General features: G+C 40.2%; 1 protein-coding gene across 1 annotated transcript in view; it reads right to left on the bottom strand.

Annotated features, from left to right (window-relative positions):
• Nucleotides 1-21,126, bottom strand: part of LOC132665715 (ankyrin repeat domain-containing protein 26-like) — a 104,912-nt gene that overhangs the window by 69,660 nt on the left and 14,126 nt on the right. The window contains exons 5-6 of the mRNA XM_081790851.1: nt 302-338; nt 75-204 (exon numbers count right to left, since the gene is read on the bottom strand). Of these exons, the coding sequence (XP_081646977.1) occupies nt 75-204; nt 302-338 (167 nt within the window). The remainder of the gene's footprint in view (nt 1-74; nt 205-301; nt 339-21,126) is intronic.

Raw genomic sequence — 21,126 nt, 5'->3', positions numbered from 1 at the left:
CTACATACTTCCAGATTTTTCTCATACTAGCATTTAATCATAGGAAAACAACTCACAGAGATTCACTAGCTTACCACTTCTGTAATTTTTATGCACTCCAGCAGCAGAAGTCAAACTGTCATTAACTGTTTGCTCTGGTGGCACATTTTCAATAATACCAACACCATCTTCCTTTGCTTCCATTGCTGACTTTGCTGTTCCTTCCTAGAAAAACAGCACAAAACAAAAACCCAACTTCATAAAAACATCACATTAATTCCTTTGGTCACGCACTCACCCACTCAGAAAGACAAGCACATACTGTATCTGTCAAGTCATAGCCACGATCCGGGGACGAGCTGGAAATATAAATAAAAGACAGAGTCTGTTCTATACGCTAGTAGTGGTAGAGATGCATGAAAACAGGTAAGGACAGAACAATACCATCCACTAGTTCTGCAAGGGAAGTGAATCACGTACAGTGAACGCACAAAGGAGAAAACACTTACATTTGGGAAGCTCAGCAAACTTCCCAGCTCAGCTGGAAAGATAGGGCTGTATCTTAAAAGACAGACAAAGTGCATGGGGAGGGTGTGAAGGGCATTCTAGAATGAGCAAAAGGATCAACTATGAAGTAATATAGTAAGTGACAACACCTATGCAATATGGCAAAACTGGAACAGAGTTATTGGGAATGGGTAGATAGAGAGATATTACTGGAACATCAGGACGAAACCAAAAAAATAAATAAATAAAGAGCAGTCTTATGCTAGAACATGAATTTTCTCCTTCAGGTAATGGGGATCCATTGAATAAGCAGAGGAGTGACATCGTCACAAGTATATTTTAGAAAGGTCACTCTGGCAGCAATGTAGGATGAACGTAAAGGAAGCAAAACCAGAAGAGTACTGCAAAATTATAGGTGAGCGAGTGAATTACAGGAATAACATATGAAAAATGGTAAGCAGGTACAAAATATCGAATGTGGTGAGTGACTGGATGTGGTCATTTCAGGGAAGTTCGGAGTCCAGGACTTTTCCTGTTTCAGGGCTGCTATTTTTTAGGCTAGGGAACACAAAGGACAGAGCACATTACAGTCAGGAAAGAGGAAAGGGAAAGAGTCAGAAACAATGTCTTGAAACTAGGGCATATTACATTTAAAGTGCCCAGGGGACTTCCAAAGAAAATGTTAGGGCCGCCTGAATGCCTCATTCAGTTAGCACCTGACTGTCGATTTTGGCTCCAGTCATGATCTCACAGTTCAAGGGTTCAAGCCCCCTGTCTGGTTCTGCGCTGACAGTGCAGGGTCTGCTTGGGATTTTCTCTCTCACCCTCTGTCTCCCTACCCCTCCCCACGTGTGCTCTCTCTGTCTCTCTCTCCAATTAATAAATGAATAAACTTTAAAAAAACAAAAAGAAAATTCAGATCAATGAAGTTCAAGTAAGAAAAGGCCATCATAAATATCTATAAAACATATTAAACTGATAGAATAATGCAATCCTACACAGAACTGTGAAATTGTGAAAAGGAAAGTAAAAGGAGGCGGGAGGAGTTAAGATGGCAGAGGAGGGGGATCAGAATTTCCCTTGTCCCTCAAACACAGCAGTATTGAGGTCACAACACTTGGAATACCAGCAACACAGGCTGCAGAGGGACAGGAAAATCTCCACAGGTGCAAAGAGACAGCTTGGCGGGACAGAAGGGTGTGTATGTGAATTGGGAGAAAGAAAATGGGCAGCGCAGGCATGGAGTGGGGGAAGCCCTTTGGTGCAGAAACGAAAGGAAGAGAGAGAGAGGCTGTGGGAAGTGTATTTGATATGAGAAAACCTGTCCGGACCACAGACCAAGGAGATGTCCAGAGAGCCAGTTTCTCCTTTGCAAAACAGACTTAGAAGCTAAAAAACAGAATTTTCAAGGTTGCCAGGCTTTCTCTAGACCAGAGCTGCCACCTCCCATCCCTGGTGGGGAGGGAGCCGCCCCTAGGCTCTCAGGGCAACACTGGGAGAGAACATCTTGAGTATGGTGGAAAGAGGAGGTATTGCCCTCCCCAAGGGAGAAAGAACCTGCAGGCACGAGCCAGAGGCCCTTTGTCCACTGTGCAGAGTGGCGCTACTCCAGAACCAGGTCTGAGCAAAGCGGGATCCTACAGGGTTTTGAATCCCAGCTCAGCGCTCAGGGAGCACAGGAGACTGTGCAGCAAGGCAAGCTGGCCTCCCAGGCTATTCTGTGAGGACGGCCTAAACAGTGAGTTTTGAGACACCTCGTGTGGGCAGGAGAGATTGGGGTGTTGCCATTTCTCTCCCCATGACCAACATCGTGGGGCTTCAGGGAACGGACAGTGAGCCTCAGTGGAGCCAGGCCCATTACACCAAACCCTGCCTCTCTGTGCCTGGTAACTGCTTCTCTATGGGAGTGAGACTGACACTGATGGGACCAGACAGCCCCTCCCCTAGACCAGCACAGCCACCAGTCCCAGGCACCAATAGACAACGCTCCTCTGGTTTTCTATCTTAGTTCGTTTGTTTGTTTTCATTTGAATTATTCTTTTTTCTTTTCGTTTTCAATGTTTATTTCTTTATTTTGAGAGAGAGAGAAAAAGTGATCAAGCAGGAGAGGTGCCGACAGAGGGAGAGAGAAAGAATCCGAGCAGGATCCATGCTCTCACTGCAGAGCCTGATGGGGGTTTCGAACCCACCTACAGCGACAACATGACCTGAGCCAAATTCAAGAGTCAGACGCTTCACCAACTGAGACACCCAGGTGCCCATCTTTTCTTTCCTTTTCTTTCCTTTTCTTTCCCTTTCTTCTCTTTTCCCTTTTTTCTCTTTCTACTCTCCTCTTTCCTCTCCTCCCTTGGGAATCAGCCTAGTAGTCTCGGGTTGACTTTGGGTCAAAGCTATTTATATGTATTTATATTTCCCCTCTGTTCTTCTGTTCTGGTTCTTTGTTTGTTGGTTTCATCGGGGATGTTCTCTATACTTTTCCAGATCTCCTTCTTCATTTTCCTCCCTCTCTTTCTGGATTAAGCCCTATAGCTCCTTTGAGTCACTGCCTGGTCTTTTCTTCCACTCCTGTCATTTCTCTCTTGTTTGGGCTAAGGATTCTTCACCACCCTCTTCTCCTTTTTTCCAAGATTACTTCAACAAACAAATCAAAGCACACCTGGTGGAAGGCCCAAACCACCACTCCAAGTAGCGAGAAAAGCAGCCAAAGACGCACCAACAGAGTGCACACGACACACTCCAAAAACACGTGTTCAACTGTCAGGCCCTGGAGAGTGTAGGACCCCTTTGTAATATAGTAGTACTCACAGGTGTGGGACACAGAACAAGCTAGTAAAACACATAAAGGACAGGAAACTAGCCAAAACGACAAATCAGAAGAATTCTCCCCCCCCCCAAAAAAAAAAAAAATTCCAGGAAGAAAGACAGCCAGAGAAGTGCTCGAAAGAGACAGAAACAATATATCTCATCAAGGTTTTGGAATAACACTCAGAAGACTCATAGCTGGGCTTGAAACCAAGCTGCTTCAGAGATCAAGGACCTAAAGAATCATCACGATGAATGCTGAAAATGAAATGTTGTAAAGGAGATACAAAATAAGCTAGATGCAGTGACAGCAAGGATGGGAGAAGCAGCAGACAGAATAGGTGAAATAGAAGATACAATTATGGACAAAGATGAAGCAGAGAAAGGAAAGAAAGGAAATTACTAGACTACGAGGCAGGTACCAGAGACCTAAGTGATTCGGTGAGATGAAATAATAGCCACATCACAGGAGTCCCAGAAGAAGAAGAGTGAGAGAAAGGGGCAGAAGGTTTATTTGAACAACTTATAGCTGAGAACATCCCTCATCTGGGGAAGGAAACAGGCATCCAAGTCCTGGCGGCACAGAGAATTCCCTTCCAAATCAACAAAACCAGGTCAACACCATGGCATGTCATAGCGAAACTGGAAAACTACAAAGATAAAGAGAGAATTCTGAAAGCAGCTAGGGACAAACAGGTCTTAATCTACAAGGGAAGACACATAAGGGTAGCAGCAGACCTGTCCCATGAAACTTGGCAGGGCAGAAGGGAGGGGTAGGAAACGGTCAATGTGCTGAATGGGAACATATGCAGCAAAGAATCCTTTCCCCAGCAAGGCTGTCATTTAGAATCGAAAGAGAGAGAAAGGCTTTCCCAGACAGACAAAACCTAATGGAGTTCATGACCACTAAACCAGCCCTGCAGGAGATCCTAAGGGGCGACTCTGTGAGTGGAAAGCAGCAGAGACTAAGAAGGACTAGAGGCCTCACCTAAAGCATGAAACCTTCAGCTAACATAATGTCGCTAAATCCGTATCTTTCACTAATCACTCTGAATGTGAATGCACTCAATGCCCCAATCAAAAGACACAGGGAATCAGAATGGATAAAACACAAAACAAAACCAAAGAACAAGATCCATCTACACGCTGTCAACAAGACACTGATTTTAGACCCCAGGACACCTCCAGATTCAAAGTGAAGGTAATGGGAGCCACCTATCATGCTACTAGAAGTCAAAAGAAAGCTGGAGTCATCATACTTCCACCAGACAGACTAGATTTTAAACCAAAGACTGTAGTAACAGATTCAGAAGGGCATTTAATCATAATTAAGGGGTCTATCCATCAAGAGGAGCTAACAATTGCAAATGTTTATGTCCCCAAAGTGAAAGGCCCACATAGATGAATCCATTAATCACAAACATGAATAAATGTATACATACAAATACCATGGTTGTAGCCGACTTTAAGACTCCACGCATGGCAATAGGCGGATCATCAAGGTAGAAAATCAGTAAGGAAACACAGATCCAATGTGTCATTGGACCAGATGTATTCAGATATACATAGATATATATTGGACTTAACATATGCATTTAGATACATGGATATCAATACAGATGTAGTGAGATCTTTTCATTTAACAGCAGTAGAATGCACATTCTTCTTAAGTGTACATAGAACATTCTCCAATATCAATGACATCCTGGGTCACAAAACAGCCCTCCACAAATATAAAAGGACTGAGATCATACCTTGCATATTTTCAGATCACAACAACGAGCACTTGCTCATTCTTTCCCTCTCTCCCTCCCTTTCCAAGAGAAATACAAACATTACAAAAACATTTAGCTCAGCTCCTTCCAACAAAGAGGAAAAAAGAATAATAAACCTTGTGGGGCAATGAGTCATGGACGAAAACCACACACAGACCGTAGAATTCCATAACCAATATGTTGACAATGGAGTTGACAGAAAGTGATGTACTAAAAGAACAGACACTAAAGAAATGGTTTCTGCAAGGAAATATTAGGCTACGGGTAAACGATTAAAAAAGAGCATGGTGGGGGAAACACATAGGTGGCTCAGTCAGTTCAACGTCCACCTTCAGCTCATGAGTCATGATCTCACGGATTGTGGGTTTGAGCCCCACATTGAGCTCTGTGTTGACAGCTCAGAGCCTGGAGCCTGCTTTGGATTCTGTGTCTCCCTTTGTCTCTGCCCCTACCCCGCTAGCTCTCTCTCTCTTTCTTTCTCTCTCTCTCTCCAAAAAAATAAACTTGAAAAAATTAAAAAATACCTTAAAAAGCATGGGGGGAGAAGAGGAAAAAAGGAAAAAAAATAAGACATGACCAATCAATCAAGCATGAGCTTAAGACAAGGAAGAAAAGGAAAAATGTGAGCAAAATAAGGTAAGTGGAAACAACATACACTTTTCAACAGGTACATAGGTAGGATTGGGAATATGCTATGAACAATAGTGTCTTTTAACCCTTTTAAAGATATATGTGTGTATATATATGCATATATGTATATATGTGTGTGTGTGTGTGTGTGTGTGTGTATATATATATATATAGTGTATACATAAAACAGAGTCTTTGATTCACAGAATACCCCTGATAATACTGACTTTTATCACTCTACAATTATCTGCTTATAAATACTGTAATAAAGAATTTAATTTTTTTGACTCTAAAAGAAATTGTTCAATTACTGGCATCTATCACTTCCTAAGAGCTATAAATTATTACTACACTAACAAAAGAACAGAACAAGAAAGGTTCCTAACACATCAACTTTCACTATGGAGAAAGAATTGGGAATGAGAATTCTAGGAAGAAATGTGAACCTTCAAAGGATGTATGTAATGGGACACAGATGGGGTTAACAAAACAAAGGCTGAGGAGTTTTTCTCTGCAATTCTAAGCTCACAATGGGAGGATACTAAAAATATACTGTAACCTTCTTTCTTATGTAACTGCTGATTTCCTCAATAGAATTCATTTGCGTTTTTACATATAAAACACCAAAACGGAATATAAACTGAAGCCTTACTTTTTAAATTCACATATTTAATTGTGATATATCATGTGTATTTCGTTACTCTTCAAATTCCATTCTACGGAATTCCATTTCCCTACTCATTTATTCACATTCAAAAACTATGACATTGCTTCTTCCAAGCAAGACTTTATTCTAGGAGCTCCACGAGTCAAAAAAGTATGTTTCCTAACCTGCAGTAGCTTCTAATGATTTAGGGGCTTTGGAATGAATATTTAAATAAATATCAGATGTCTGAAACTTTAAATTTTAGAATCTGACACAAGGACTAGGAGGAGATCGTTTTAAAAGCTAGAATAGGAAAGATTTCTGAAATTAGAAATTTGACAACTTGGCTATGAAGAGCCTCTGCTCATAGAGCTACTCTTTTCAGCAAAATACGTATTCTTCAGGGAGATGCACAATTGTAACTTCGTGGAGTTATTTCAAAAATACAGGGGAACACTTTTGTAAGGTAAATGTTGAGAAATAATGTAAACATCTAAATTTCTACATTTTCTAATATTATTTTAGGCTAAATGTAGAACAAAGGATAGAGACAAAGGAAAATCCTGTATCTCACCAAAATAAAAATTGCCTGGGGCAGAGGGCAACCTACAATAGATACTTGGATCTAATAAGATTTCATTTAGGCATGAGTATTATCAGTCATGTTAGTATCACAGTAAGAATCCTCATCCTTAACCAAATGTCATATTTCCTCCATTATGGGAAAGCTTTTCCCAATATAATTTCACGGTCATTATATATTTTCCAGCCCATTCTTTGATCAGCCTCCACCTCTAGGATTTACCAAAGGAAAACCAAACAAAACAAAACATTCAACGCGTCATGTATCTGTAAAGTGGTTTGTTCTTGCTAACTTTCCATTACACACGTAAAATGATGATACACAGGCTACTGTGTAAATTTTCAGAGTAAATAAGGGAGAAAACTAAATTCAGAGCAGGAAAGTGAGTTTCACAGGAGGGTACTTTACCTTGGTACCAAAACCAAAGTCTTGGCTAGCTGATGTAGGCCATGAATCATCAGGACCAGGTTTGTCGGAAAGCCTTTAGAGCAAAAATATACAACAAAAACATGTTCATTTATTGAAAAACAAAATTTCAAAAATTAAGGGAAAGGTCAGGTATCTGTTTCTTCAACGAAGTTTCTTGGTATAATTAAACGTTGGCCTCTGTTGTTTTCATTAAGTTTTACTTTAATTCCAGTAATAGTAACATCCAGTGTTATATTACTTTATGAATATAGTGATTCACCAACTCCATACTCACCCTGTGCTCATCATGACAAGGGCGCTCCTTCATCCCCATCACCTCTTTCACCCCTCCCACCACTCACCTCCTCTCTGGGAACCATCTGTTTGTTCTCTGCAGTTAAAAGCCTATTTCTTGGTTTGTCTCTCCCTTTTTTTTCTCCCTTTGCTCATTTGCTGTTTCTTAAGTGCTACATGAGTAAAATCATATGGTATTTTTCTTTCCCTAACTTTGCTTACCATACTACTCTCGGGCTCCAACCAGGTCATTGCAAATGACAAGATTTCATTGTTTTATGGTTGAGTAATATTCCAGTGTGTGTGTGTGTGTGTGTGTGTGTGTGTGTGTGTGTATGGATATACATATACACACACATACATACATATAGGACTTCTTCGTTCACTCGTTTGTCCATGGACGCTTGCGCTGTGTATTGGAAATAATGCTGCAATAAACACAGGGGTGCATGTGTCCCATGGAATTCGAGTTTTTGTATTCTTTTGGGTAGTATCCAGTAGTGCAATTACTGGATCATAGGATAGTTCTGTTTTTAATTTCTTGAGGAACCTCCATACTGTTTTCCACAGGGGCCGCACCCATTTGCATTTCCACCCACAGTGCAAAAGGTTTCCTTTGTCTCCACATCCTCGCAAACACTTGCTTCTTGTGTCTTGGAGTTTAGCCATTCTGACAGGTGTGAACGTGGTATCTCGATGTAGATTTGGGGAGCATCTTTTCATGTGTCTGCTGACCATCTGCATGTTGTCTTTGGAAAAATGTCTGGTTATGTCTTCTGCTCATTTTTAAACTGGGCTTTTTTGGAGGGGGGGATGTTGACTTGTCTCAATTTTTTATACATTGTGGATACTAACCCTTTACAGGATTTGCAAAACATTTGCAAATATGTTCTCCCATCCCAGAGTTTGCCTTTTAGTTTTGACGGTTTCCTTCACTGTGCAAAAACTTTGTAGTTTGATGTAGTCCCCATAGTTTATTCTTGCTCTATTTCCCTTGGCTCAGGAGACATAACTAGTAAAATGTTGCTACAGCCAAACGTCAGAGAAATGACGGCCTGTGCTCTCTTCAAGGATTTTTCATGGTTTCAGGTCTCACACTTAGGTCTTTAATTCATTTTGAGTTTATTTCTGTGTATGGTAAAGAAATTGGTCCAGGTTCATTCTTTGGCATGTGGCTTGTCCAGTTTTCCCAACACCGTTTGGTGAAGAGACTGCCTTTTCCCCACTGGATAGTCTTTCCTGTTTGTGGAAGATTAACTGACCATACAGTTGTGGAGTTCTTTCTGGGTTTTCGGTTCTATTCCATTGAGCTGTGTGGCTATTTTTTACACCAGTACCCACCATACTGTTTGGATTACTACAGCTTTGGAATAAAACTTGAAATCTGAGATTGCGATACCTCCAGTTTTCCTCTTTTGCAATATTGCTTTGGCCATTCAAGTTTTTTTGTGGTTCTATACAACGTTTAGGATTGTTTGTCTAGCTCTGTGGCAAATGCTGTTGGTATGTTGACCGGGATTGCATTACATCGGTAGACCGCTTTGGGTAGTGTCGACACTTTAAAAATATGTATTCTTCCCATCTGTGAGCACTGGATGTCTTTCTCTTTCTTTCAATCATCTTCAATTTCTTTCATCAGTGTTTTACGGTTTCCAGGGTACAGGTCTTTCATACTTTGGGCCCCTGCTCAGCCCTACAGGTACTTGGGAAGGGCATCACAGATTTAGGAAAAGAGGTGGAGTGAGGAGACAGCTATCCTTGGGCCATACATCTCTGTAGTTCAGAATCTCCACCCCCCACCCCCAATTCCTTGAGAGGATCTAAGCCTTCCTCCCTAAGTGGGGGTGGAAGTAGATGATATCATATTTCTCTTTGCTGTAAACAGACTCTTCCCAGCAGCTCAAATGATTTTTAATCTCTCTCATCAGAAAATCTGAGGTATGCTCGCACCTTCAATGAAACCAACACACACAAAAGCAGAAACCTGGTCAAGACCCTCTTGAACTCTCTATTTGAATATGCCTTTCTAAACAATTCCCCTGATCCTGGGTCCTTCATTCCTGTCATTCACCTTTATCTCACTTGGCATAAACCCCCATATTCTGACATCTTTTCTAAAACTCTTATTCCTATCCAATTCAGTGTTGTTCTTCTTGAAACCTGGTCTCCTCTGCTAATTCAATTCTTACCCTCCTTCATTGTATTCATTAGACCCACTCCCCAGCTTTCTCTTATTAAGACATTTGCTTGCAAGATGAAGACAAAAAAGAAAGAAAGGAAAGAAAGAAAGAAAGAAAGAAAGAAAGAAAGGGAAAGAGAGAAAGAAAGAAACAAAGAAAGAAAACCCGAATTTAAATCTCATTTCTGTCACTTATCATATCCAAATAGGTCACTTCAATCTCTTTCAAGTTTCAAATTCTCCATGTAAACAACCATTGGGCAAGGAGGTTGAACATAGGTTGAAGTACTAGAGGGTATTTTGATGAATTAATCTCTGAGGTTCCCTACATCTTGAGATTCTAAGTACTTTTGATTTGGCCTAGAAAAATGGAGAGTCCTTAGCTGGCAGAAGTGGAAAAGTTAATGGAAAAAAAAAAAAGAAATACCAAGAAAACCAGAGAAGAAAGTAAAAAGGCAAAAACACAGTACAGAAAAGTCATGGGGAAAGAAATCTCGAAAAAAAGAAAAAGTTTCCTAGAACTAGTCAAGGGTACTAGCCCAAAAGGAAACCAGACTGGGAACTTAGGCAACAGAGAATCATAGAGCAATATCCTCGAAATAGAGGCTGAATTTAATTAATGTAACATGGTCTACAACTAGATATCCTTCCCTTACAGAAAACTCATTTGTCTCAAGAAGAGGGGATATCACCACATGTAAGGAGCTGCCTGACTAGATCTTGCTTATTATGTATAAAGCGTGACACCATGGCCATAGCTGACATCCACCCTACAATCTCTGATGGTAAAAACAAGGGACTAGTTACCACTGCACTAATTACTTTTGTTAGCACTAGTGGTCAAACATATAAGGGCAAATGCTTGGACTAACCTGGTTTCTTAAGAAAACCCTAAATTAGACTTCCAACATCATTACCTTTGACATTCTGAGTTGATCTGTCCTAGGATCTGTATCTTCATCTCAGTGCTGCTGAGGAACCAGAGAATAGATGTGGAAGCTACACAGGCTGATGGCCAAACCCCCTCAGCTACTCATTAACTATGGAATCATGGGGCGAGTAATCAACCTCCCTGAACCACAGTTGCCAGAGTAATTAAAAGTAGGCTACAATAACACAGCTACTTTGCAAAGCTATGCGATGACTATATAACTTAACAGATGTTATGCATATGATATAATGTGCAGTCAAGGGTAGAACACTCAACAACTGCTTTTGTTCTCTGCGTTCCCTTAGGAAACACATAATTTTCAGTTCATTCATTTCATTTCTTTTCCTTTCATTTTCCATTTCATTTCATTTCATTCCTTTATATTTTGAGAGTGAGTGCACACAGAAAGAGGGAAAGATATCCCAAGGAGGCTGTCAGCGCAAAACCCCACGTGGGGCTTGAACTCACAAACCTGAGTTGAAATCAAGAGTCACACCCTTAACCGACTGAGCCACCCAGGTGCCCCAACAAATGTCATGATTACAAATCCATAAAAATCCTTCCTGGTTATAGAGTCTTCCTCAGCACTCTTATCTGCTCCTAAAGAATAAAGCAAAATACATGTTTAATCAACAATCGAAAAATATAGGAAATTACAAGTGTATGGCTAATGATTTGTTAAAAAGTATTCCTTTGGGACCACACCTGGAAACCACACTACAATGAATGGTAATTATACCATTGGTAGGCTTAAAGCACTAAGAAATCTTACTTTCTCCTCTATATTGACCAAAAGCAAGAATGGGTTTTATCGGACTTTGACACCTCCAGGTGAACTGATGTTTACAATGACCATCACTGACCGACTCTGACACTGAAGGAAAATGACATCGTTAGGAGAATGATTATCCTAAGCTGACAATGTCAAACTGAAACTAGCATGATTTTTCTGGACTTCCACTACTAGAGGAGTTAAAAGAGAGTATCTTCATTTTGCTCTAACACGGCACAACTTCCCCAGCCCTTCAGTACAGACTGTTCAGTTTTAGGATGAAACACCCCCTCACAAAGTGTGCTCTATAGCTATTGCACTTTGCAGCATGGCCAAACCATAGCAAACAGACTCTCCCTGGCCTTACTTCCAATGGCAAGGTAAGTAAGAAGGATTTGGCATTTCAGTTTGATAAAGTTCTAACCTCTTGAGACTGTCTCCTTCCATTGCTAGAGAGTCTATCTAGTCCCACCGCACATCACAGAGGAGGATGATCCCATGTGAATGCTATGTAGTGGTTCATGATGTCATTTTTCTCAACCCTCCCCATTAGGTGACACACATCTAGAAAAATCATGCTTTTTTTTTTTTCATGGAAGGCATATATTATCAGATCCTCTACTGATGAGCAACAAAATAAAACCAAGGGCAAAGAATATCTTGAATGCCTACATTCAATTACTGGGGAATTTTAATTTTCTAAACATTCAAGATGTCCACTGTATGATTCTTACTATATGACACTCTGGAAAGAGCAAGACTATGGAGGTAAGGTTTGGGGTGAATGTAGGGATAAAGGGGCACAGCACAGAGGACCTTGAAGGCAGTGAAACTCTTTCACACGATACCACAAAGGTGGATTCACATCATTACACATTTGTTAAAACTCATAGAATGTATAACACCAAGGCTGAACACTAATGCAAATGAGAGACTTTGCCTGAAAATGATGAGTTAGGGTCCGTATAAAATGCACCACTGTTGTCAGGGTGCCTGGGTGGCTCAGTTGGTTCAGCGTCCAAGTCTGGATCTGAGCTCAGGTCATGATCTCACAGTTCATGGGATCCAGTCCTGCATCAGGCTCTGTGCTGACGGCACAGGATTCTTTCTCCTCTCTCCCTCTGCCCCTTTGCTGCTCACACGCTGCATGCTCTGTCACTCAAAACTAAACAAAGGAACTGAAAACAAGATACTACTCAAAATGGACCACTGTCGTGCAAGATGTTGACAACAGGGGAGGCTAGGCGTGTACGGGAGCATGGTATGGTATATGGAGACTCTCTGCACTTTCTGTTATATTTTGCTGTGAACTTAAAACTGCTGTAACAATAAGGCTCATTAAATGTAAAAAACAACAACAAAACACGGTATCCATTGAAGCTACTCTTACCATATATTAACGCATGATACAGTCACCTTGAAAATTAAGATAGATATGAAAGTAACACAGTAGGGGTACTGTCTCCCATATGGAATTATATGAAAATACATAAGGCAACATACAAAAATACAAAAGATATTTGTATACTTAGGAAAGAAAACAATTGGTGAATAGGATCAAATATCTTATAACTATAAACAGGAATTCAGCACTATATGAATCAAACCTGGGTTTTGCATATAATTAAGAGATTTTATTCTAATTTTAAATAAAAAATCATTATGTTGATCGTATCTAAGAATCATAAGGAAAGCTTAATCACATCAAAGAAGATTATAATGACCTAATATTGCCCTAGTCTTTTTTGTACAAATACCTACTTCATATGGATGATGAAACTGAAACCAGTACCATGGTAACCATCATATTACTTGCTAGTAAAATAAAATTTTAAGACGCCACCAAAAATTAAGTCAGGGCTATAATTCCTATGCAGAACAGATTTCATCCAGCAGGCCAAAGATGGCTACCCTCAGAACATCCTCCTTGAATGACTGGCCCTTGGTTGTTCCCTGGGATCTTGGACTTAAGGAGGGTTCCCACCATTTCCTAGCTGGTTAAGAGTGGCTCACTGTGCCTAAGTGCTGGTACAATCAATGTGCTTAAGGCCGTACACTTGATTTCCTTCTGGAAACCTGGAATTTTGGCACATGCTAAGGAGAAGATGCCTATGTGATTAGCGTTTGGTGAAAACCTTGGGTACTGAGTATCCATAAGCCTCGTCTGGCAGACATTTCACTTGTGCTGTCCTAATTTCATGCTGGAGGAATTAAGCACATCCTGCTAACTCCATAGAGAAAGGATTCCTGGAAGCCTGCGCTTGGTCTCCTCTGGACTTCACCCCATGTACCTTTTCTCTGGGCTGATTGGCCTTTCTAGCCTGTCCCCATACCAAACCACAGGCATGAGTACAACTATATGCTGAGTCCTGTGAGCTCTTCTAGTGAATAATCAAATCGGGGTGTCGTTGGGGTACCTCTAACACAACTGCGTTATATGAAATTTTTATTATTTGGGTTGATGACACGTGGTTACAGTCAGAAGGTTATGCCACAGAATACCTGTCCTGGAATCTCTTTTTCTTGGTGTTTGCCTAGAAAATTCCTACATTCCTATATATCCATTTGAAGAAAGGTTTCAAAGGAATAAGTGAAAGCATGATGTCAGAAAGTGTGAAACAAGCAACAATCCTATTTTACTCAGAAAAACAAAAGAGAGAGAATCCTGGTGGTTGCCACTATGTTCTACCATATACAAGTTCCTCTCAAAGATGAAAAATCAGTTCATTTTCTCCAACTCACTAGGACTTAGTTCATTTTTCTGGCAGATAGGACTCAAAGAAGTAACAGGGATCGTTCTAGAAAAAACAGAACTATCAGACCCAGTATAAAAACATACTACCGATTATATAATTTTTTTTTGTTTCTTTTCCTTAATTTCTTAGAAAATTAAAAATATAGTTCACCTATTAAAGGCAATTATTGCCAAAATAATCAAAAAGTCATAATTACTGTGTCCAAATTGTCAGGGGAATTATCCACCCCACCCTGAAAACAGCAGATTTGAGCATTAAAGATCAATAGGACCCATTTGGGGGAAGGCAAAGTGAGTTATCTTCTATATAATTGGTTCAAAACTTGGTATTCCATTTGGCCATATATTCTTGTTAAGTCACAGCTTACCAATTTCTGAAAAAAAATATTAAAGCAGTTCACTTTAAAACTGTACCCTACAAAAATTTCTACCTGACAATCCAGAAAATGCTTTCAATCTTGACAGGACATCATCACGGACAGTATCACTATCAGTGTGTGTACAGGTAGAAAGTCGTTTTGCCTAAGAAACTCATAAATATGACACAACTTTGAGATTAGGTAGCCCAATGCCTTAGAAGGAAATATACATATATGTTCAACATGCATATGGTGGAAATGTATTCTAATAGTAGTAGATTCCAAGATAATTTTCCTTAGAGCTTTCTTTAGGGATGAAATTCAGAAAGGCAGACTAAAAGGAGAGATATCAGAAGAAGGACAATCAAAAGAAAATAAAGAGAGACAGCACTAACAACATACAGTCAGGTATTCAAACATAACAAAAAAGACACAAGCAAAAATAATCCCGTATTGACTTTGTTACTGACATCACTAGAATTCCCAAACTACTGAGAACTAGTAGATTCAGTGCATCACCTGACATTTTCTCCTTGTTATGGTATTAGTTTTCTGCAATAACATAAGGACACGAGGTCAGTTTCTCCACTCTGCTGCTCTGGAAAGTATTTCTGATCAAAACTTTAAACTATTAAAAATACAGCTGTCTCGGGATTCCATTCCAGAGACAGGGCCTGACAGTGGCTTCCAGCTGTTGCTGCCAGATTTTTGTCTCAGTAGTCATCCAGAAGAGTTCATCAAGGACTTGAGGAAAACCTCAAGTACTCCCACAAGAAGCAGGTAAGAACGACAACACTTTTCCTCACACTTGACTCCTAGGTTTTGACAGTTATGGAAAAATGCTGGGCAAGTATACTCACCAGGCTAGACCATTTTCCCTTGACCCTGCCTGGGTAGGTGTTGCATTTGCAAAAAGTTAGGACCTTGGTGGATATGTTATTTTTCCACATTTGGACACCGAAAGCACCAACCACATAAATAAAAGGCCTTACAACTCACAAATTGTTCTTTTGAAAAGGTTACCACCAGAGAACTTTTAAAAGTTAAATCCAACTTTCTTTGTAGTAATTTGATAAAATACTCCTGCTTGAAATTTTTAAAAATTTTCTCAACATCACTTCCTCTAATTCCTCGCCTACTTTTTCCCTAGCACTCCTCAGTCTTCTTTACTAACTGCCATTCTTCCATCCATTCTCTCTAAATTGGTATTCCCAGGGTTTGTTCACTGGCCTTCACATTCTCCATGTTCTCCATCATGAACAAGCTCAATCTTTATCCAAGCTATGACTCTGCCTAATAATTCTCAGCAGATTATTTCAAATCTGCACCTCCAATCTTGAAGGTCTATCTCCAGCTGGAAACTCCTATTATTCAATTATCTAAATACTGAGAATATCCTACATGGATATTCCATCAAAGTCAACATATACAGGGGCGCCTGGGTGGCGCAGTCGGTTAAGTGTCCGACTTCAGCCAGGTCACGATCTCGCGGTCTGTGAGTTCGAGCCCCGCGTCAGGCTCTGGGCTGATGGCTCGGAGCCTGGAGCCTGTTTCCGATTCTGTGTCTCCCTCTCTCTCTCTGCCCCTCCCCCGTTCATGCTCTGTCTCTCTCTGTCCCAAAAATAAATAAAAAACGTTGAAAAAAAAAAAATTTAAAAAAAAAAAAAAGTCAACATATACAGAAAACTACTGGTCTTCCTCATTCCTGCTGCTCTCCTCTGTTCATCTGATAAAGTCCTACTCATTCTTCCTGTCCAATTTAAATGCTGGCGCACAACCTGGAAACCTCTGAATCTTCTGAGAGTTCTCTCTCACCCCCTAACTTTTTATGTTCAGGAATCACAAACTCATATTAACTGTACTGTTTCTGTCTCTGCTTTATCTTTCCCCTGCCACTGCCCTAGTCAAACATGAGTTCTTAACTGATGATTTTCACAGGGAAAAAAAAAGCCACCAAATATTATTGTTATTTCTTAACGATTAAAAAAAATTTCAGCAAAACAAATGAGAAAGACACAAGGCCCAGAAAAAAAAATTAATGGAATAAACTGAACCCCCTTACGTTTTCAATCTACACAGCTGAAAGTTTCACAATGGACTAATACCAGGCTAAGAAAACAAGAGCTTCCTTTGCCTCCCAGTCTCTTTATGTGGTTTCCTATAACCTATCTTCCATACGAGGGTTCAGCAAACTACGGCCACAGGCCAAATCCAACCTGCCATCTGGTTCTGTAAATAATGTTTTATTGGGGCCTAGTCCCAGGTGTTCACTTACATATTGCTACGGCTGCTTTCACACTACAAGGGCAGAGCTGAGAGACCACATCACCTAAAATATTCACTGGCTCTTTAGGAAAAAGGCTTGGTGATCTGTATTTTATGCCATAACCAGAGTGTCCTAACTCAAATCTAATCTTCTTAGTCTTCTGCTTCAAATTCTCCAAAATCCCTATATCAAATACTGCTGCCTCCCTCCCTAAGAGCCATTCCATATTCTTCATTCTTGCTAGAGAATCACAACTTTATTTGGATATTACTGTCTCCATACACAAAGAAGGTGACCTCACCCTGGCCTCAAAAAGAGAAAGGATTATTCTAAGCTAATCACAGTACCTGGTTTACCAGGGACCAGTTTAGGAATGAGTATGTGATGTAACCTAGTCTTTAAAATGCTAGAGGAAGGCTACTGCAAGACTCTTCCTAGTGAAAAGAAACACCTAAAGAAAAGCAGTCCTTCCCACCCACTGGATGTTGCCATGTGAGAATATGATACCTGGAGCAGTTGCTAATTAGCCATCCCGGAAAGGAGAAATAAAAACACCACCAACTCCAAAACTGAACAAGAGACGACTGGGATCGTGATGACATCACCGAACCATCAAAACATTTCTGGTTCCTACTGTTTTCGTCACTGTTAGAAGTCACCTATTATTTGCCGCTAAAAGCAGTCTACCGAAGAAACTTCCCAAGGCCTATCGGGTAAGATCTACTCCTCTCTATAGCACTGACAAACTTCCATAAGCTTGTCTTACCTAGGTATTCACCTCATTCCCAACCATTCCCATAGCACACGTTTTCTACAAGCAAAACCCAACTGCTCATAAATCCTGCTAAGTTCACTCATACACCTTCGCCTCTGCACTGCTGTGTACTCCGCCAAACACGTAATCGTGACAGTTTACAAACATTGTCAAACATACAAATGTTGGTCCTGCCAAACATTGTCATTCTGCCTCTCTACCTGGCAAACTGAACTACTCACCCTGCATGCTTACCGTAGATTCTACCCAGTCTTTGAAAACTCAGATTCCTCACCGTGAACATACGGTAACTGGAACAAATGCCAATACAAAATAACAATGATATTTATAAACTCTACGAGACTCTGGCACCTAGTAAGCACTAAAGAGAGTAAATAATACAAATGACAGGGATAACAACAAACTCCTGGGGTTCAGAGACTGGTTTTTGAATGTTTGTATTCTACAAAAACAGGATAACACTTAGTATCTAAAAGGCACTTAAGAGTGACTTGTGAAGTGAACAAATGGACATGAATAAAAATGATTCCTTTGAAAATTATTTTTAAAAACCACAGAAAATTTTCTGTTTCAAAAACCGCAGGGACAGCTCTATTCTGTTATGAGCACCTTTATGATCCAAACGCTGTCTGCTCGATCTTTGCCTTTCCTGTAACTTCCAAAACTAGCCTACAGAAGGTCTTTGGTAACAGTCTACCAAGTTAAAGCTTTCTTCCTACTTTTCAGATTGTACAGTGCACTAGGTGCCACAACTAGGGAGCAACAGTAGCTCTTTTTTGTGATTGTGAAACATCTTTGTGCTGTTATAATTTATGGAGCCCAAGTTGCCCTATTTGAATACTTATGAATATAAAATTTTGACTAATGGCAACAGACTATCTTATTCTAACAAAATTATAGTGTCATGACAGTTCTCCAAGAAACAGAAGAAAACGTTGTTCTAATGAAATCAACATATCTCATTCTGAATTTCTTGTTATTTTTAAATGTTTATTTATTTGGAGAGAGACAGAGCATGCATGTACAGGGGAGGGGAAGAGAGAGAAGGAAAAGGGAAAATGCCACACAGGCTCTGAGCTGTCAGCAGAGCCCAACAGAGAAGTCTCACACAGGACTCCAACTCACCAACTGTGATATGATGATGACCTGAGATGAAGTCAAGAGTTGGACACTTAACCGAAACAGCCACCCAAGCGCCCCTCTCTTTCTGTTTTGATTTATGAGGAGTGAAGTTGATAATGGTGAGACCTTGTTGATACAATATGTGAAATAACCTACGCCTCTCAACAAGGCATTGCTCTTCTTCAGTACTACTGGCAGCTATCTGTAAAAAACAATCTCATTGGCATTGCTGCACACTAGCTAAGTTTTGCAGTTCTTATTTTTTGCCATTTGTTTATGGTACCAGGAAAGTACTGTAGAATTCCCAGTTTTAGGGCTGGTTCATTTTTTAATGAGACAAATCACTAGGTAACAATATTTACTAAATATAATCCACTTGTAAACATTTTATAAAAGATCCATTTTTATAGCAAGTGCAATTTGGTATAATATGTTTATGGAGGAAACATAAAACATACTAACTTAAAAATCTTTTTTCCTCTGGGCACCTGGATGGCTCAGTTGGTGAAGCATCTGACCTTGGCTCAGGTCATGATTTCGCAGCTCACGAGTTCAAGCCTCACTTTGGAGTCTCTGCTGTCAGTGGTGGAGCTGTTTTGGATACTCTGTCTACCTCCCTCTGTCCCTCTCCTGCTGACTCTCTCTCTCTCTTTCTCTCTATCTCACTTTCTCTCTCAAAATTAAATAAACAGTTAAAGCATTTTCGTATTTATTACACAAAGACGTCACATGGTATTTTAGGGGTCATGACTAAAATAATGAATTTCTTTTCAGATAATACTGCTTCATATTTTCAATTACCTAAAGTTAACTTCTTAAATCATTCTGATCATTACACTCTAAAGAAAGAAATTAAGAAAGAAAATACACATGCAATTTACACATTGGTGTTCTTTTCTTCATTGTTCTTTCATTATCAAAACACCCTTACTCTGACTTTACCTATGTTAGGACCACCAAGAGCAATTCACTATGTAAAGTCTTACCTGGATTGCTATTTTGCAAAGAATTTTTAAGCATGATTTCTTCTTTATGGTGGCAAATTATTTTGTAACTGCTATGTATAAAAAAGGGTCATAAATAATATTACTATTTAATGCTCATATGAAAAACATTTACCAAATACATCAAATTCTTAGAGTATTTCAAATAATATCAGAGCAAATATCAAAACTTGAATTACCCCATATACTTCAAATTTGTATGTTCTAGAAGCTTTTCATTAAGTCTGTACTTAAAGAAGAAAAAAACAGGAAGATGAACCAGTCATGAATTGAGGGCATTCTAGCTTAGTAAATTAGAACTAGCTTGCCCAGGGCACCTGGGTAGGTAAGCGCCCAACTTTAGCTCAGGTCATGATCTCACGGTTTATGGCTTTGAGCCCCACGTCGGGCTCTGTGCTGATAGCGCAGAGCCTGGAGCTGGCTTCGGATTCTGTGTCTCCCTCTCTCTCTGCAACCACCCCCCACCCCAGCTCGTACTCCGTCTCCCTCTATCAAAAGTAAATACGCATCAAATAGTAATGAGAATAATTAGAATTCACTTGCCAGAATGGAAAGTGTTTGGAACTCAGAAGTCCTAGCTCTATAACCTATAGCTATTTGTTCTTGGAGAAGCCACTTCTCTTTGGCTCAAAATCCTCCTCTATAAAACAAGGGAAATTACTGCCTTAGTTTACAAGGTTGATAAGAGGATTTAATGAGATATTATACCCAAAACATGGCCTCTCAGGCCATGGCCTCTTAGGTGATGCTCATTACTCTGGGAAGGGCAAGATGAGACCTTCCATGACCTCAGAAAAGATGCTCCACAGAATTTAAAGTGGTGGTCCAGGGGCACCTGGGTGGCTCAATCTGTTGGGCATCCAACTCTTGATCTCAGCTTGGGTCTTGATCTCAGTCTCGTGAGCTCGAGCCCCATGGTGGACTCCACGCTGGGCATGGAGCCTACTTTAAAAAAAAGGCAGGGGTACAGATCTACTAACAAAGGAGAAAGGGAAGTCCGATCTCTTCCTGCAGCATCATTTGAACCTCTCTGACAGCTTAGAATGGTACCAACTAACATCTTCTGGCCAAAAAAAGACAAACAAGATCCTCAAAGAGTAACTCATAAGGAAAGTCTAGGCTAAGATATGGGTTCCACATAAGGTCTCTGAGCGTGGAGGGACAGGGGTGTATGGCGAAAGCCAGGAGGCCCAGCTGCCCCAACAGGATGCTGGTGCTTTGGGATAGCTGCTGAGCATATGTGCATGTGCAGTGAACAAAAGAAACTTTGAAACTTTGAAATCTAAGTGTGGATCACCATGAAGACTGAAAAATCTGGATCAGCCAGGGAATCCTGGGA

This window comes from Panthera onca, chromosome D3 (assembly GCF_046562875.1).
Source record: "Panthera onca isolate mPanOnc1 chromosome D3, mPanOnc1 haplotype 2, whole genome shotgun sequence".
Classification (NCBI taxonomy): Eukaryota; Metazoa; Chordata; class Mammalia; order Carnivora; family Felidae; genus Panthera; species Panthera onca.
The sequence above is the reverse complement of the archived record's forward strand: the minus strand, read 5'-3'. Positions and strand labels throughout refer to the sequence as shown.